This window comes from Vicia villosa, unplaced genomic scaffold (assembly GCF_029867415.1).
Source record: "Vicia villosa cultivar HV-30 ecotype Madison, WI unplaced genomic scaffold, Vvil1.0 ctg.001052F_1_1, whole genome shotgun sequence".
NCBI lineage: Eukaryota > Viridiplantae > Streptophyta > Magnoliopsida > Fabales > Fabaceae > Vicia > Vicia villosa.
In genome coordinates, this window is record NW_026705460.1 from 391,692 (window position 1) to 405,245 (window position 13,554).

The following is a 13,554-nucleotide window of genomic DNA, read 5'->3' on the forward strand; positions in this document are numbered from 1 at the left end:
AAAAATACACGTCACATAAGTCATGCATCATTGGAACACCTGAAAATCATAACTCATTATCCAAACCATGTTCTACGCAGCGGAAAAATACCACATCAAGTCTACATTATTACTAAATGTATCAGACTTCAACCAAAACAGATAAATATAGAGTTACAATCAAAACTACAAACAAACGTTCCCAGTGTTACAACTACCAGAGCATGACACCTGACGCTAACTAAAAACACTGACTCATGAGCTAATCCTCACCGAGTCGAACAGCTGCTATCCTCAGTCTGAAAATGACAACATGTAAGGGTGAGTCTCGTCATAATTAACAAATGTTATAAGGTTATAAAGCAATAACACGTCACAGTTGCATCATTCACCCAATTGTTTCATAAACAGACCATCAAAGCAAAACAAATAACAACCAACGCATCATCAGCATTTACAACACTGGAATACCTCCAATCATGTCATAAATCATGCATATGAATGAACTGACACTATGCATGTGGTACCAACGTCATCCAATGGGAATAACCCATGACCGATCTATCATCATCCAGATACGGCCCTGCCAGCACAGATTCCACACAATGGGAATCATGCCCTTCACTGATCCAACACTTCCCTTATGGATACAGTATCAACAATGCACATGAATGAATGCAACATATATAACATACTTATATCATTATCATCATCATCCTCAATAATCATCATCATTCTAGTATGTTCATATATATTAACATCATTCAACCACAATTCTATCATCATCATGTCGAAAACATGCACATATTTGCTACAATCATCATCATCATCAAGAAATAGCAACATATATTATCATCATTCTAAAACCAGTCAAATCATCATCATATAGATCGTTTAATAAGGTTCATTTAGCCCAAAACGGCGCATCAAATGAACCAACGGTTAGAAAGTTATGCCTCTTTGAACTTTCTTAAAATATCACAAAACATCAACAGCACGCGGCGCCATCACACATTCGCGGCGCGGAACGAATCGAAACAACGCCTTCGCGGCGCGGCCACATGTTCGCGGCGCGGAACGAATCGGAACAACGCCTTCGCGGCGCGGTCACCTGTTCGCGGCGCATACTGAACGCAACAAGACTTCCTGACCTTCTGCCTTCAGGTTCGCGGCGCCTCCCCTATGTACGCGGCGCGAACCGCGATTCTAAAAAACCCCAATCTGCAGAAAAAAACAGCATTCCATGTATCCCAAACACCCCAACACATACCAGTGCGAACATGGAGAATTAGAATGCACAAACAACACAAATTACGTCTCGTAATGCACCAAATATACATCAATTGAGATTATAACAACACATACATCATAGATTCAAACACAGGGGTCAAATATCATACAATTGACACAATCCCTAAACCTATCATATGACTCAATTGATCCGAATTCTACATCTATTCAGCATTACCAACCCCTAACCCGATAATAGATGATAATCAGACAAGTCCCCCCTTACCTTAGATAATTCTGGATTCTTGGTCTCTCCCTCTATCGTTCTCCTTCACGTTCTTCGTTCTTCAGACTTCTTTCTTTCACGCTCTTTCTTTTTCCCAATTCCAATGTTTATGAAATAATAAAATTAGAAAAAGGTTTTTCAGATTTACCCCCCCTTCTTCCTCTATTTCCACTTATGGCCCAAAAGCCAAACCTCATTTATTCATTATTTCCACAATTTCTTTAATAATTCTAATTATTAATTCAATAATAAAATTAAATTAATATTAAAATTATACGGGCGTTACACTACCCCTCCCCCAACTTGCAAGAAATGCTATTATTGTGAAACCAAAATTGACCATTAACTTTATATTACAAACCTCCCTCATATCCCTCCACCAAAGCGATGACTTCTTCAAGTACCGAAGAAACTCATCCTCAGTTAAATTCAACATATTACCATCATACCTAAAAAGAATAAGATTAGATCACAACACATCCTTCTCCAACAAAACTTTCCACCCCCACTTACTAATCAAAGAAAATTGAAACTCTCAATATTCTTGACTCCTAAACCTCCCTCCTTTTCAGACAAATGCTCTCCCAACTAACCCAACACACCTTCCCTTTACCATCACCTTTAACCCATAAAAGTCCCTTTGAATCTTAATAATCTCCTCTAAAATGCCTTTTGGAGTTATGAAAAAAGAGAGCATATAGATCAGAATAGTTTAAACATTAAATTCAAAAGCTTAACCTTACCTCCCAAAGAAAGATGCTTGTCACTCCAAGAACCTAGTCTTTTTTTCTCAACTTTAAGAGAACTAAAGACCAATTCCTTGCACCTATGGTTAGCTCTCAACGGAATACCTAGAAACAGTAAAGGCAACTCTCCTATTTCAAAAGCCAAAAAAGTCGACGCCACTTGCATCAAAGAACCAACCAAATGAACTATGTATAACTTACCTTTATTCAAATTGATACGCAAACACGAAGCAAGCTCAAAACCTCTTAACATCGATTTAATGCACCATAAATTAGACCACGGCCCATCACAAATAAAAATCATATCATCCACAACTTACAACGTCTCAAAATGAATATCCTCATTAAAAGGAAAACCCCTTGAAACTACCAGCATTCAAAGCATTTCTCATTAGGCCAGCCTAGCCTTCCGACACCAAAAGATAGAGGAACGGAAATAAGGTATCCCCTTTTCTAAGCCCTTTAGAAGCCATAAAATCATTTTGTAGGACTATTGTTCACCAAAATCAACAAAGAACTAGAAAAAAACGAAGCTTCCATCTAAAACAACCATTTCTGACCAAAACCCATCATCTTGAGCACATATCTAAGGAAGCCCCACGACACACAATGGAAAGCCTTCTCAAAGTCAACCTCCATCGCTAAAAAATTCTTCTTGTTTCTTTTGGAAATGTCTAACGTCTCATTAAGAACCAAAACATTATCTACCATTTGTCTACTTTCAATAAACTCCATTTGAGAGGAAGAAACTAACTTCCCGATCATAAGTTTCAACCTATAAGCTTGCAATTTAGAAATAAGTCGATAAAGATAAACCACCAAACAACTCGGCCTAAACTCTTCAGTACATTGAGGATTATATGCTTTAGGAAGCCTACCATGCTCATTAAACTCTTGCATAAACTTAACAACGTCATTTTTCACAAAATTCCAACACTTCTTTAAAACATCCAAGAGCAAAGCCATCCGGACCCAAACTCTTATCACAATCACTCAACCAAACCACATCTTTAATCTCTTCTAACAAAAACGTAGGCTCAAGGAAATTTTTTTCATCATCCGATAATGAATCGAAGAACACCCCATCCATCACCGATCTAAATAGAACCTATTCGTCAAAGAGATTCTTGAAATGATTCAACACTTCTAGTTTGATATCTACAACCTCCATAAGTTTACCTCTATTAGTATTCAACTTAAGGATATTGTTCCTTCTAAACCTTGCTTTCATAATATTATGGAAGAACTTAGAATTCACATCCCCATCTGTTGGTTCTGTGTTGGCAGCAATTTTGGTAAAACATTCTGATCAGAGTATGTCATTAAAAATGCCTTGACATGTGAGAAAAATCATCCATGTAGATTTTAAAAGATGTCAAAGCAGATGTCTTAACATTGTTTGCTAAAACTAAACTGTGCTTTAGTTAATGTTTTAGGGTTAATTTTATATAAGGTGTCTATTTGTGTGTTATTTATGCGTAAACTTAGGAGGAGTTTTCATGTTGCTGGTCCAATAACTTTGGAGTAATCTTGTCCTGATCTTTTGGAACTAATTAAGGAAAGCTTAAAACCATATTTGAAGATTGGCCCAAGCCCATGTCTGCACGTTGCTGCTGATGCTCTATAAAAGACTAGCTAATCCTAATTGTGTCGAGGCGGGTGGATTAAGGATTCTGTGTTTTCATGTATACATGTGCTTAGGTTTTTGAGTCCTTTGTTATTTATTAATTATAATCCACTCTTATATTGTTTTAATATTAGAGATGGATTGTGTTTAGTTGAGTTGTACTTTGTTAATCATCCCTAAGCTTTTAAGCAATAGATGGTTATGTGTCTTTGAAAAGTGTCTTCTGCAATTGATTAATTTTATTGTTTATCACTGGTTGTGATTGAAGGGATTTGAGGAGGGCCTCATGCCTAGGTGAGTCTTAGGTAGAAGTATAGCACAGGTAGTGATTAAGTGAGAGGTTGTAAACCGGATGTTATTTAGCTTCAAATTGATACTATTTAGTGGACTTATCCTTGGCTTGGTAGCCCCCAGAGTAGGTGTTATTGTACACCGAACTAGGTTAACACTTGCTTGTGTTTTTTTTTCTTCTGTTCTATTTTACTACTGTTATCTTGATTCCATAGTGTTTAGTCCTCAGATATTTGTGTCGTGACATCCACTTCGACATCACATATCTGATACCAGAATTTTTAATTGGTATTAGAGCAGGCATCCTGCTCTATATATGGGTGAGATCTAGGGAAGATACTTTCTGGTACTATGGACAAAGAAGGAGGATTTGTGAGCAGACCACCTATTCTGAATGAAAACAATTATGTTTACTGGAAACCACGCATGGTGGCCTTCTTAAAATCCATGGACAGTAGGACTTGGAAAGCAGTCTTGAAAAGGTGGAAGCATCCTATCATTGTGGGAGCAGATAAATAACCCACCTCTGAGCTTAAGCATGAACAAGACTAGAATAAAGAAGAGGATGAACTAGCTCTTGGAAATTCTAAAGCCTTGAATTCCATATTAAATGGAATTGATAAGAACATCTTTATATTAGTGAATAAATGTGAAGTAGCTATGCCTGGGAAATTCTCAAAACTACTCATGAAGGAACATCCAAAGTGAAGATGTCAAGACTTCAACTGCTCACCATCAAATTTGAGAATCTAAGGATGAAGGATGATGAAAGTATTCATGAATTCCATATGAATATTCATAAGTTTCTATTATATATCTCTCTCTTTTTTTTATTATTAAATATACATTATAATCTTTTGAAAGAAATATTTAAAATAATTCTTTTTACTTTGTTAGAGGATTTATTTGTCGTGGGGACTGATACAACTTCCTACACAATAGAATGAGCTACGACTGAACTAGTTCACAATCCACATGTAATAATGTCAAAAGTTAAACAAGAGCTTGAGCAAGTAATTGGTGTAGGAAATTTGATTTATATATTAGAAATTACTAAACTCCCATATTTGCAAGCATTAGTAAAAGAGACGTTATATTTGCATTCATCTGCTATACCTTTACAACCAAGGAAAGCAAGGATAAACTTAAAAATTTGTGGATATACTAGTCCTAAAGGTTCACAGGTTCTAGTTAAAGAATGATTCTTGGGAAGAAATCCTAGAATTTGAAATGATCCAAATATGTTTTTTCCTAAAAGATTTCTTCGGATGAATATTAGTTTTAAATGCCAAAATTTTTAGTTAACACCATTTGGTAGTGGAAGAAGAATATGTCACCAATCATTTATTCTTATATTACCAAAAGATTGAAGTTAAGAGAACAGGCAAAATATGGATAACAAAAAGATTAAACATTTGTTTCTGTTAATTTTCTCTCCAACAGTTTACTACTATATATCTCCTACTTTTTATTATTAAATATATAGTATAATATTTTGAAAGAAATATTTAAAATAATTCTTTTTACTTTGTTAGAGGATTTATTTGTTGCAGGGACTGAAGAAACTTTCTACACAATAGAACGAGCCATTTTGGAACTAGTTCATAATCCACCTGTAATGTCAAAATTTAAACAAGAGCTTGAGCACGTAATTGGTGTAGCAAATTCAATTTACAAATTAGATATTACTGAACTGCAATATTTGCAAGCATTAGTAAAAGAGACGTTACTTTTGCATCCATCTGCCTTACTTTAAGTACCAAGGAAAGCTATGATAGATGTAAAAATTTGTGGATATTTTATTCCTAAAGGTTCACAGGTTCTAGTTAATGAATGGGCCATGAGAAGAAATCCTAGCATTTGGAATAATCCAAATATATTTTTTCCTAAAAGATTTTCTTGGGATGGATATTAATTTCAAAGGCCAAAATTTTCGGTTGACACCATTTGGTAGTGGAAGAAGAATAAGTCACAAATCATTTATTCTTATATTTCAAAAAGATTGATGTTAAGAGAACGGGAAAAATTTGGAAAACACAAAGATTAAACATTGGTTTTTTTTTAATTTTCTCTCTATCACTTTTCTATTATATATATATATATATATATATATATATATATATATATATATATATATATATATATATATATATATATATATATATATATATCTTTTTTTATCATTAAATGTATATGATAATCTTTTGAAAGAAATATTTAAAATAATTCGTTTTACTTTGTTTGAGGATTTATTAGTCACTGGGATTGATACAATTTACTACACAATAGAACGAGCAATGACTGAACTAGTTCACAATCCACATGTAATGTCAAATGTTAAACAAGAGCTTGAGCAAGTATTTGGTGTAAGAAATTAAATTTACAAATAAGATATTACTAAACTCCTATATTTTCAAGCATTAGTAAAAGAGACGTTACGTTTACATCCATCGGCTCTACTTTTACTACCAAGGAAAGCTAGGATAGATGTAAACATTTATGGATATATTATTCCTAACGGTTCACAGGTTCTAGTTAATGAATGGGTTATTATTAAATATTTATTATAATCTTTTGAAAAAATTATTTAAAATAAATCTTTTTACTTGTTAGAGGATTTATTTGTTGTGGGGACTGATCAACTTTCTACACAATAGAATGAGCCATGAATGAACTAAATCTCAATCCATATGTAATCTCAAAAGTTAGAAAAGAGCTTGAGCAAGTAATTGGTGTTGGAAATTTAATTTACCAATTAGACATTACTAAACTTCCATATTTTTAAGCAGTAGTAAAAGAGACGTTACGTTTGCATCCATCTGCTCTACTTTTACTACCAAGGAATGCTAGGATAAATGTAAAAATTTGTGGATATACTATTCCTAAAGGTTCATGGGTTCTACTTAATGAATGGGCCGTGGGAAAAAATCCTAGCATTTGGAATAATCAAAATTTATTTTTTCCTAAAAGATTTTTTAGAATGGATATTAATTTCCAAAGCCAAATTTTTAGTTGACACCATTTGGTAGTGGAAGAAGAATATGTCACAAATCATTTATTCTCATATCACCAAAAGATTGAAGTTAAGGGAACAGGCAAAATATGGACAACATAAAGATTAAACATTTGTTTCGGTTAATTTACTCTCCATCACTGTTCTATTATATATCTCTCTTTTTACATTATTTCATATATATATTATAATCTTTTGAAAGAAATATTTAAAATAATTCTTTTTAGTTTGTTAGAGGATTTATTTGTCGCGGGGATTGATACAAATTTCTACACAATAGAACGAGCCATGACTGAACTAGTTCACAATACCACATGTAATGTCAAAAGTTAAACAAGGGCTTGAGGAAGTAATTGTTGTAGGAAATTCAGTTTACCAATTAGATATTACTAAACTCCCATATTTTCAAGCATTGGTAGTAGACTTTACGTTTGCATCCATCTGCTCTACTTTTACTACCAAGGAAAGCAAGGATAGATGTAAATTTTTTTGGATATATTACTCCTCAAGGTTCACGGGTTCTAGTTAATGAATGGGCCATGGGAAGGAATCGTAGCATTTGGAGTAATCCAAATATGGTTTTTCTTAAAATATTTCTTGGGTGAATATTAATTTCAAAGGCCAAAATTTTCAGTTGACACCATTTGGTAGTGGAAGAAGAATATGTCACAAATAATTTATTTTTAACACAAAGATTAAACATTCATTTTTGTTAATTTTCTCTCCATCAGTTTTCTATTATATATCTCTCTTTTTTTATTATAAAATATATATTATAATCTTTTCAAAAAAATATTTAAAATAATTATTTTTACTTTGTTAGAGGATTTATCTTTCGCTAAGACTGATACAACTTTCTACACAATAGAACGAGCCATGATTGAACTAGTTCACAATCCACATGTAATGTCAAAAGTTAGACAAGAGCTTGAGCAAGTAATTGATGTAGGAAATTCAATTTACAAATTAGATATTACTAAACTCCCATATTTGCAAGCATTAGTAAAAGAGACGTCATGTTTGCATCCATTTGCTCTACTTTAACTACCAGATGTAAAAAAATTTGGATATCCTATTCCTAAAGGTTCACTGGTTCTAGTTAATGAATGGGGCATGGGAAGAAATCCTAGCATTTGGAATAATCCTAATATGTTCTTTCCTAAAAAGTTTATTGGGACGGACATTAATTTCATAGGCCAAAATTTTAAGTTGACACCATTTGGTAGTGGAAGAAGAATATGTCACAAACCATTTATTCTTATATTACCAAAATATTGAAGTTAAGAGAACGAGCAAAATATGGACAACACAAAGATTAAACATTTGTTTCTGTTAATTTTCTTTCCATCACTTTTCTATTATATATCTCTCTTTTTTTGTTACTAAATATATATTATAATCTTTTGAAATAAATATTTAAAATAATTCTTTTTACTTTGTTAGAGGATTTATTTTTCGCGGGGACTGATACAACTTTCTAAACAATAGAACGAGCCATGACTGAACTAGTTCACAATCCACATGTAATATCAAAAGTTACACAAGAGCCTGCGCAAGTAATTGGTGTAGTAAAGTCAAGTTACAAATAAGATATTACTAAACTCCCATAATTGCAAGCATTAGTAAAATATTTCTTAATTTAGCTCATTCTAATTAACTAGGCCCATTAGCTAATTTACTAATATTATCAATTCTATCTAATTATCCAAATATCACATATATTCAAATAATAACAAAACACACCAAATAATCAATTTATCACACAAAATCATAAATAATAAAATAAATAATAAAAGAACTAATAAAATCGGGTCGTCACATACCAGACTTCACAGTTTCAGATTCTACAACATTAGCATGATGAGCATATTGATGGTGTGATATAGATGGGGATTTGGACAAGTGAGGCAAATTTTTATCCTTATACTTAGACTGGTGTTATACCCCAAAATTTGCACGCATCTTTTTTTTAGAAAGAAGGCAACAGACTTTTGTCTAAAAGTTTGGAGTTTCATATAATCTTGGATTTTATTTCATAAATATCCTGATTTTTTGAATACTCAGATTTTAGAATTTTTCTTATACGGTATTTTGGTTCGCTGTTGAATTTATTCTTACACAAGCGCCAAGTACTGTTTATTACTTCACACACGCTGTTTATTTGGGATTTATTTGCAGATAAATGGTACTGACGTAATTGGTACAGAATTAAATTTTTGCAGGCGCAGAGTCCAGGGATTCAGACTGTACTGGTAACAAGTAAATTATTATTAGTTTTTGCTTCCCACTAATTTTGGTACTATATTGTTATTTTCAAAATCTCTTCTATTATTTTCAAAATCTCTTTCTTTCAAATCAAATCCTAACTTTATTCCATACATCTCTCTTTTCAAACCCTACCATACACTTTCTTTCAAATCCTACTACAACTCAAATTTTCCTTTTCTGTACGGAATCACTTCATTCCCCAACGTCTCTATCCTTCTTTTCACTCTATAAATACCTCTCATTTTTTCCATAAATTCTCACATCAAATTTCAACTCATTTCTCAAATTTCTATCTCATAATTATTTTCTCTTCTTCCCCGGCAAAAATGGCAAAGTTGATGGATACGTGTTTTCTTATGGTCATCACTATCTTGGTGGTGATCATGTCTTTTTTCTGTCTGCATAGTCCGGAAAAATGCGGACCTGGGTTGCTTACACTCCCGTTCATCTATATGTTGTTATTTATAGCATGGGTTTTTAATCGTCATTTTTAAAGTTTGTCGTATCTTTCGCTTTCAAATAATGTACCGTTTAGTTTATTTGTCGTACTGTTCATTTATATTATGTAATATTTGTACTGTCAGTGTTAAATATCGTACTATCTGTCGTACTGTCGTTTAATTATCAAGATAATATTATGTGTGTTTATTGCTAGTTAAATATTTATTTTTCTGTGCATTAAATATTTTTCAAAGTTGTTATCGGTAATTTCGTCCACGTACGGTATATTGTATTTATTTATTATGTTTTGTGTTTTTCTAACAACTCAGATAAATAAATTTTCACCATTAACACAACAAAAAACAAAAAGAAAAAATTAACTTTAACTGTTGAATTTTCACTTTAACTGTTACGTTAATGCCCGGACAGCCAGTTGACAGTCAAACCCGCTGACAGCACGATTCTCCGTGTTTTGTACCATCAATCAAATAAATCTTTTGCATCTCAAAATTCCAAGATTTTTGTTCTAGAAGTCTTCTGATAATCACATGATCAGCAGAGACTCAGCACTGCACAAAAATCAAGTACGCTTAACTGTCTCCTACACAAACAGTCCCTAACTAAGGTTTTTGTTTTTTTTCAGGAGAACAAGTTTTTTGAGACCTCAAATGGATTTCATGGACCTCCATATGTCTCAAAGTACCACCAGACAAATTTTCAAACTTCAATTCGCTCAGACGCACAGTCAGCAGCTCAAACAGTCAACAGACGACCAGTTTGACCGAAAAGTCAACAGACAGTCAAAAATGAAATTTTTTATCAACATCCATGTTTTGTCAAAAGATTCATCATTTGATCAATGGTTGATCATAATTCATCAAGAAAAGATCAAAAATCAACAAAACCCTAAGTTTCAAAATTAGGGTTTTCTCCTAAAAAGTCAACTGAACTATGACCGGCCATAACTCTCTCCTCGTTCATTCAAAAATTCCAACCAAAGCTTGTTTTGAAGGAAATTCAATTATCTTTCAAATTCAATTGATCCCATGGTCATTGGATTCACCATTTGAAAAATATGAGCTCAGACATTACAGGTCATTTTCAAAGTCAACAAAAAGTGGTTTTTTGTCAAAGGCCATAACATCAAGATAACTTCTCCAAATGAAAAAAAGTTTCCAAAGTAGCTTGTAGAGGACATCTTGAGGTTTCTAAAAAGTACAAGAACTCCTTCATATGATCAAAATTGAGGGATTTATGCCTTGTTGAAGTTGGCTATTTTTTGGGAAAATGCATGAAACCAACATTGATCAAAAATGTTTTTTTTCCGAAAGAGGCCAAGTTTTCATGATCCAAACATGATTCTAATGATGCTAAGGGCCTCCCACGACCAACCTAAGGCCCAAAACATTTTTATTTCTTTTTTAGTTTAATTTTATTACATATAAAGTTAAATTAAAAAAGAAATGGTGTGAGATAATGATACAATGCTTGGTTATTAAGCAAAAGCCATCAAAATTGATTCAACTCTGCAGCATAGAAGTACATGGCAGGCCTAGAGCAAGAGGGATGAAGAAATTCAAAGCCATGGCCAAAGAATTCAAAGGTTTTTAATATTAAAAAATCAAAAGTTCAAAAAGCAATCAATGCTTGATAGCTTAAGTTTGCAGCACTTCCATGGCCTATAAATGAAGTAGAATACTTCATCAACAAGACACACACGAAAATACATCAAAAGAATAGCCAAGAAACTCACAAATTTTCAAAAAATATCAAAGAACTTGCAAAATTTGAATTTCATTTTCCATCCATTCTCAAGCCAAACCAAACACACGAACACTCTTCTGAGCCTTCATATACCAAAACCCAACCCTTACACAAAGCTTAAACACCTTATAGAAGCCTCACTCACTCTCTCCGAATTGGTAAATTTTCTTGAACCTATATCTCATTCACATGCATATATAAATTATATCTAACGTTTGGTTTGAGTTTGTGAAGTGATTTATTGTAGCTCTGACGTGCAACATGAAGCTTTAAGTCCCTGAAATACATCTTGCCATTTCCAACCGGTGCTATGTTCATAAGCTTCGAAACGCATTATACAGCCATTTTCAGGACCTGAGAACACCACCAATCGATCCACAAGGGTCGAATTAGGGGGTAGGGAGCACTCTTGATCATTTATATTTGCTATTTTTGCAGGAACAAGGAACGAGTCGCCGGAGAAGACGACCGGATTTAGGTTTCCGGCGCTTCTCCGGTCCAGTCAAAGTCCCAACCCAGTCAGTGTCCTGCGTGGCGTTCTCCCTTTCCCTCATTGGCCAGTCAAAGCACTGAAGGCACGCGTGGCAAAAAGACATAATGTGATTGGTTCTGGTTTAAGTTATGGAGCCCACATGTTTAAAAATCTGAAAATAATTTTGCTTGTTGGACTGGGCCTGTACGCGTCTGCTCTTCACACCCCACGTTTTAAAGGCCCAAACGCAAAAAACAATTGATTTCAGTTCAATTTCCAAACTGCTTTATACACCCCCTGCCATCTTAATTAATTAGTTTTTTTTTACTTTTAATTAAATCTCAACCAATCAAAATCACTCAAAATTATTTTTCTTCTAGATTTAGGTTTTATATTTTATCACTTAATTTTTGAACATAAAAAAATGTTATTGTTTTATTAGGTTAATTTATTTAGTATAATTAATTATTTAATTAAATTAGTATAACCTTAAAATCAATTCCAAAAATCACAAAAAAAAAAAATTAGTTTAAGTTTAAAATTAATTGACAACTAGTTTAGACTTAATTTAGATTTAATTAAATAAGGTTAGATTTGTTTTTCTATCATTTAGTCTTTTAATTAGGTTAAATTAGACTTTTAGTTTAGTTAAAAAAATCACAAAAAAAATAATAACTTAGGTTTAAAGTAAACTTAGACTTAGGATTTTTATCTTATTTTCAAAACTTTATTTTTCCTTTATCATCCACCCTTTCCATTCGTCGATTTTATTTTCAATGTGATTTGTTTGCTTTATTCGAAATCCTGTAAATAATTTGTAATAGCTTAGATTTAATTCTCGCACAAGTAATGTAATAATCTAGCTTAGGGTTTTAGTTTTCGTGCTCCCGATTATTATTGTAATCCCCTCCCGAAGCCATGTAATAGCGTAGATTTACTTTCCACATTTTACATTCCCGCACTTTAATTTCTGTACATATAAAACTGCGTGTATGTCAAAGATAATAACTGAAGCGCTAGATCACTAAATTCAAAAGACAAAAATATCTGAATCAAAACACAATCACACTGGCACCTCTTAGGGTAATCCCTCTGTTACTCTTTTCAAAACCAATTCTGCTCTTTCAAATACAATTCAAATAACTTCTTTCTGTATCCAGTCAAAGAAAATTTTCTAAAAGAAAATAGGAAAAGACCTTATAAATTTAGGGTAGATCTCCTAATTGCTTGCTCAAATCAAAACAACAAATGTTTCACATATCACTGTTTTTCAAAACAAAACTTTCGAAAAAGACAATACTTTGTATATATCCAAACAAGGATCATTACGAAGTTAAAGATCTTTTTTCAAAACATCTTTCGAAAGATAAAACACTTTGTATACATCCGCACAAGGATCATTACAAAGTTAATTTACAAAGGTATTTTAAAACCACA

At 32.9% G+C, this 13,554-nt stretch overlaps 1 protein-coding gene across 1 annotated transcript; it reads right to left on the reverse strand.

Annotated features, from left to right (window-relative positions):
* Positions 1-2,781: 2,781 nt before the first annotated feature.
* LOC131632926 (uncharacterized) lies at positions 2,782-3,207 on the reverse strand. Its single transcript, XM_058903642.1, has one exon. The coding sequence runs from the start codon at positions 3,205-3,207 to the stop codon at positions 2,782-2,784; it is 426 nt and encodes a 141-aa protein (XP_058759625.1).
* Positions 3,208-13,554: the final 10,347 nt, after the last annotated feature.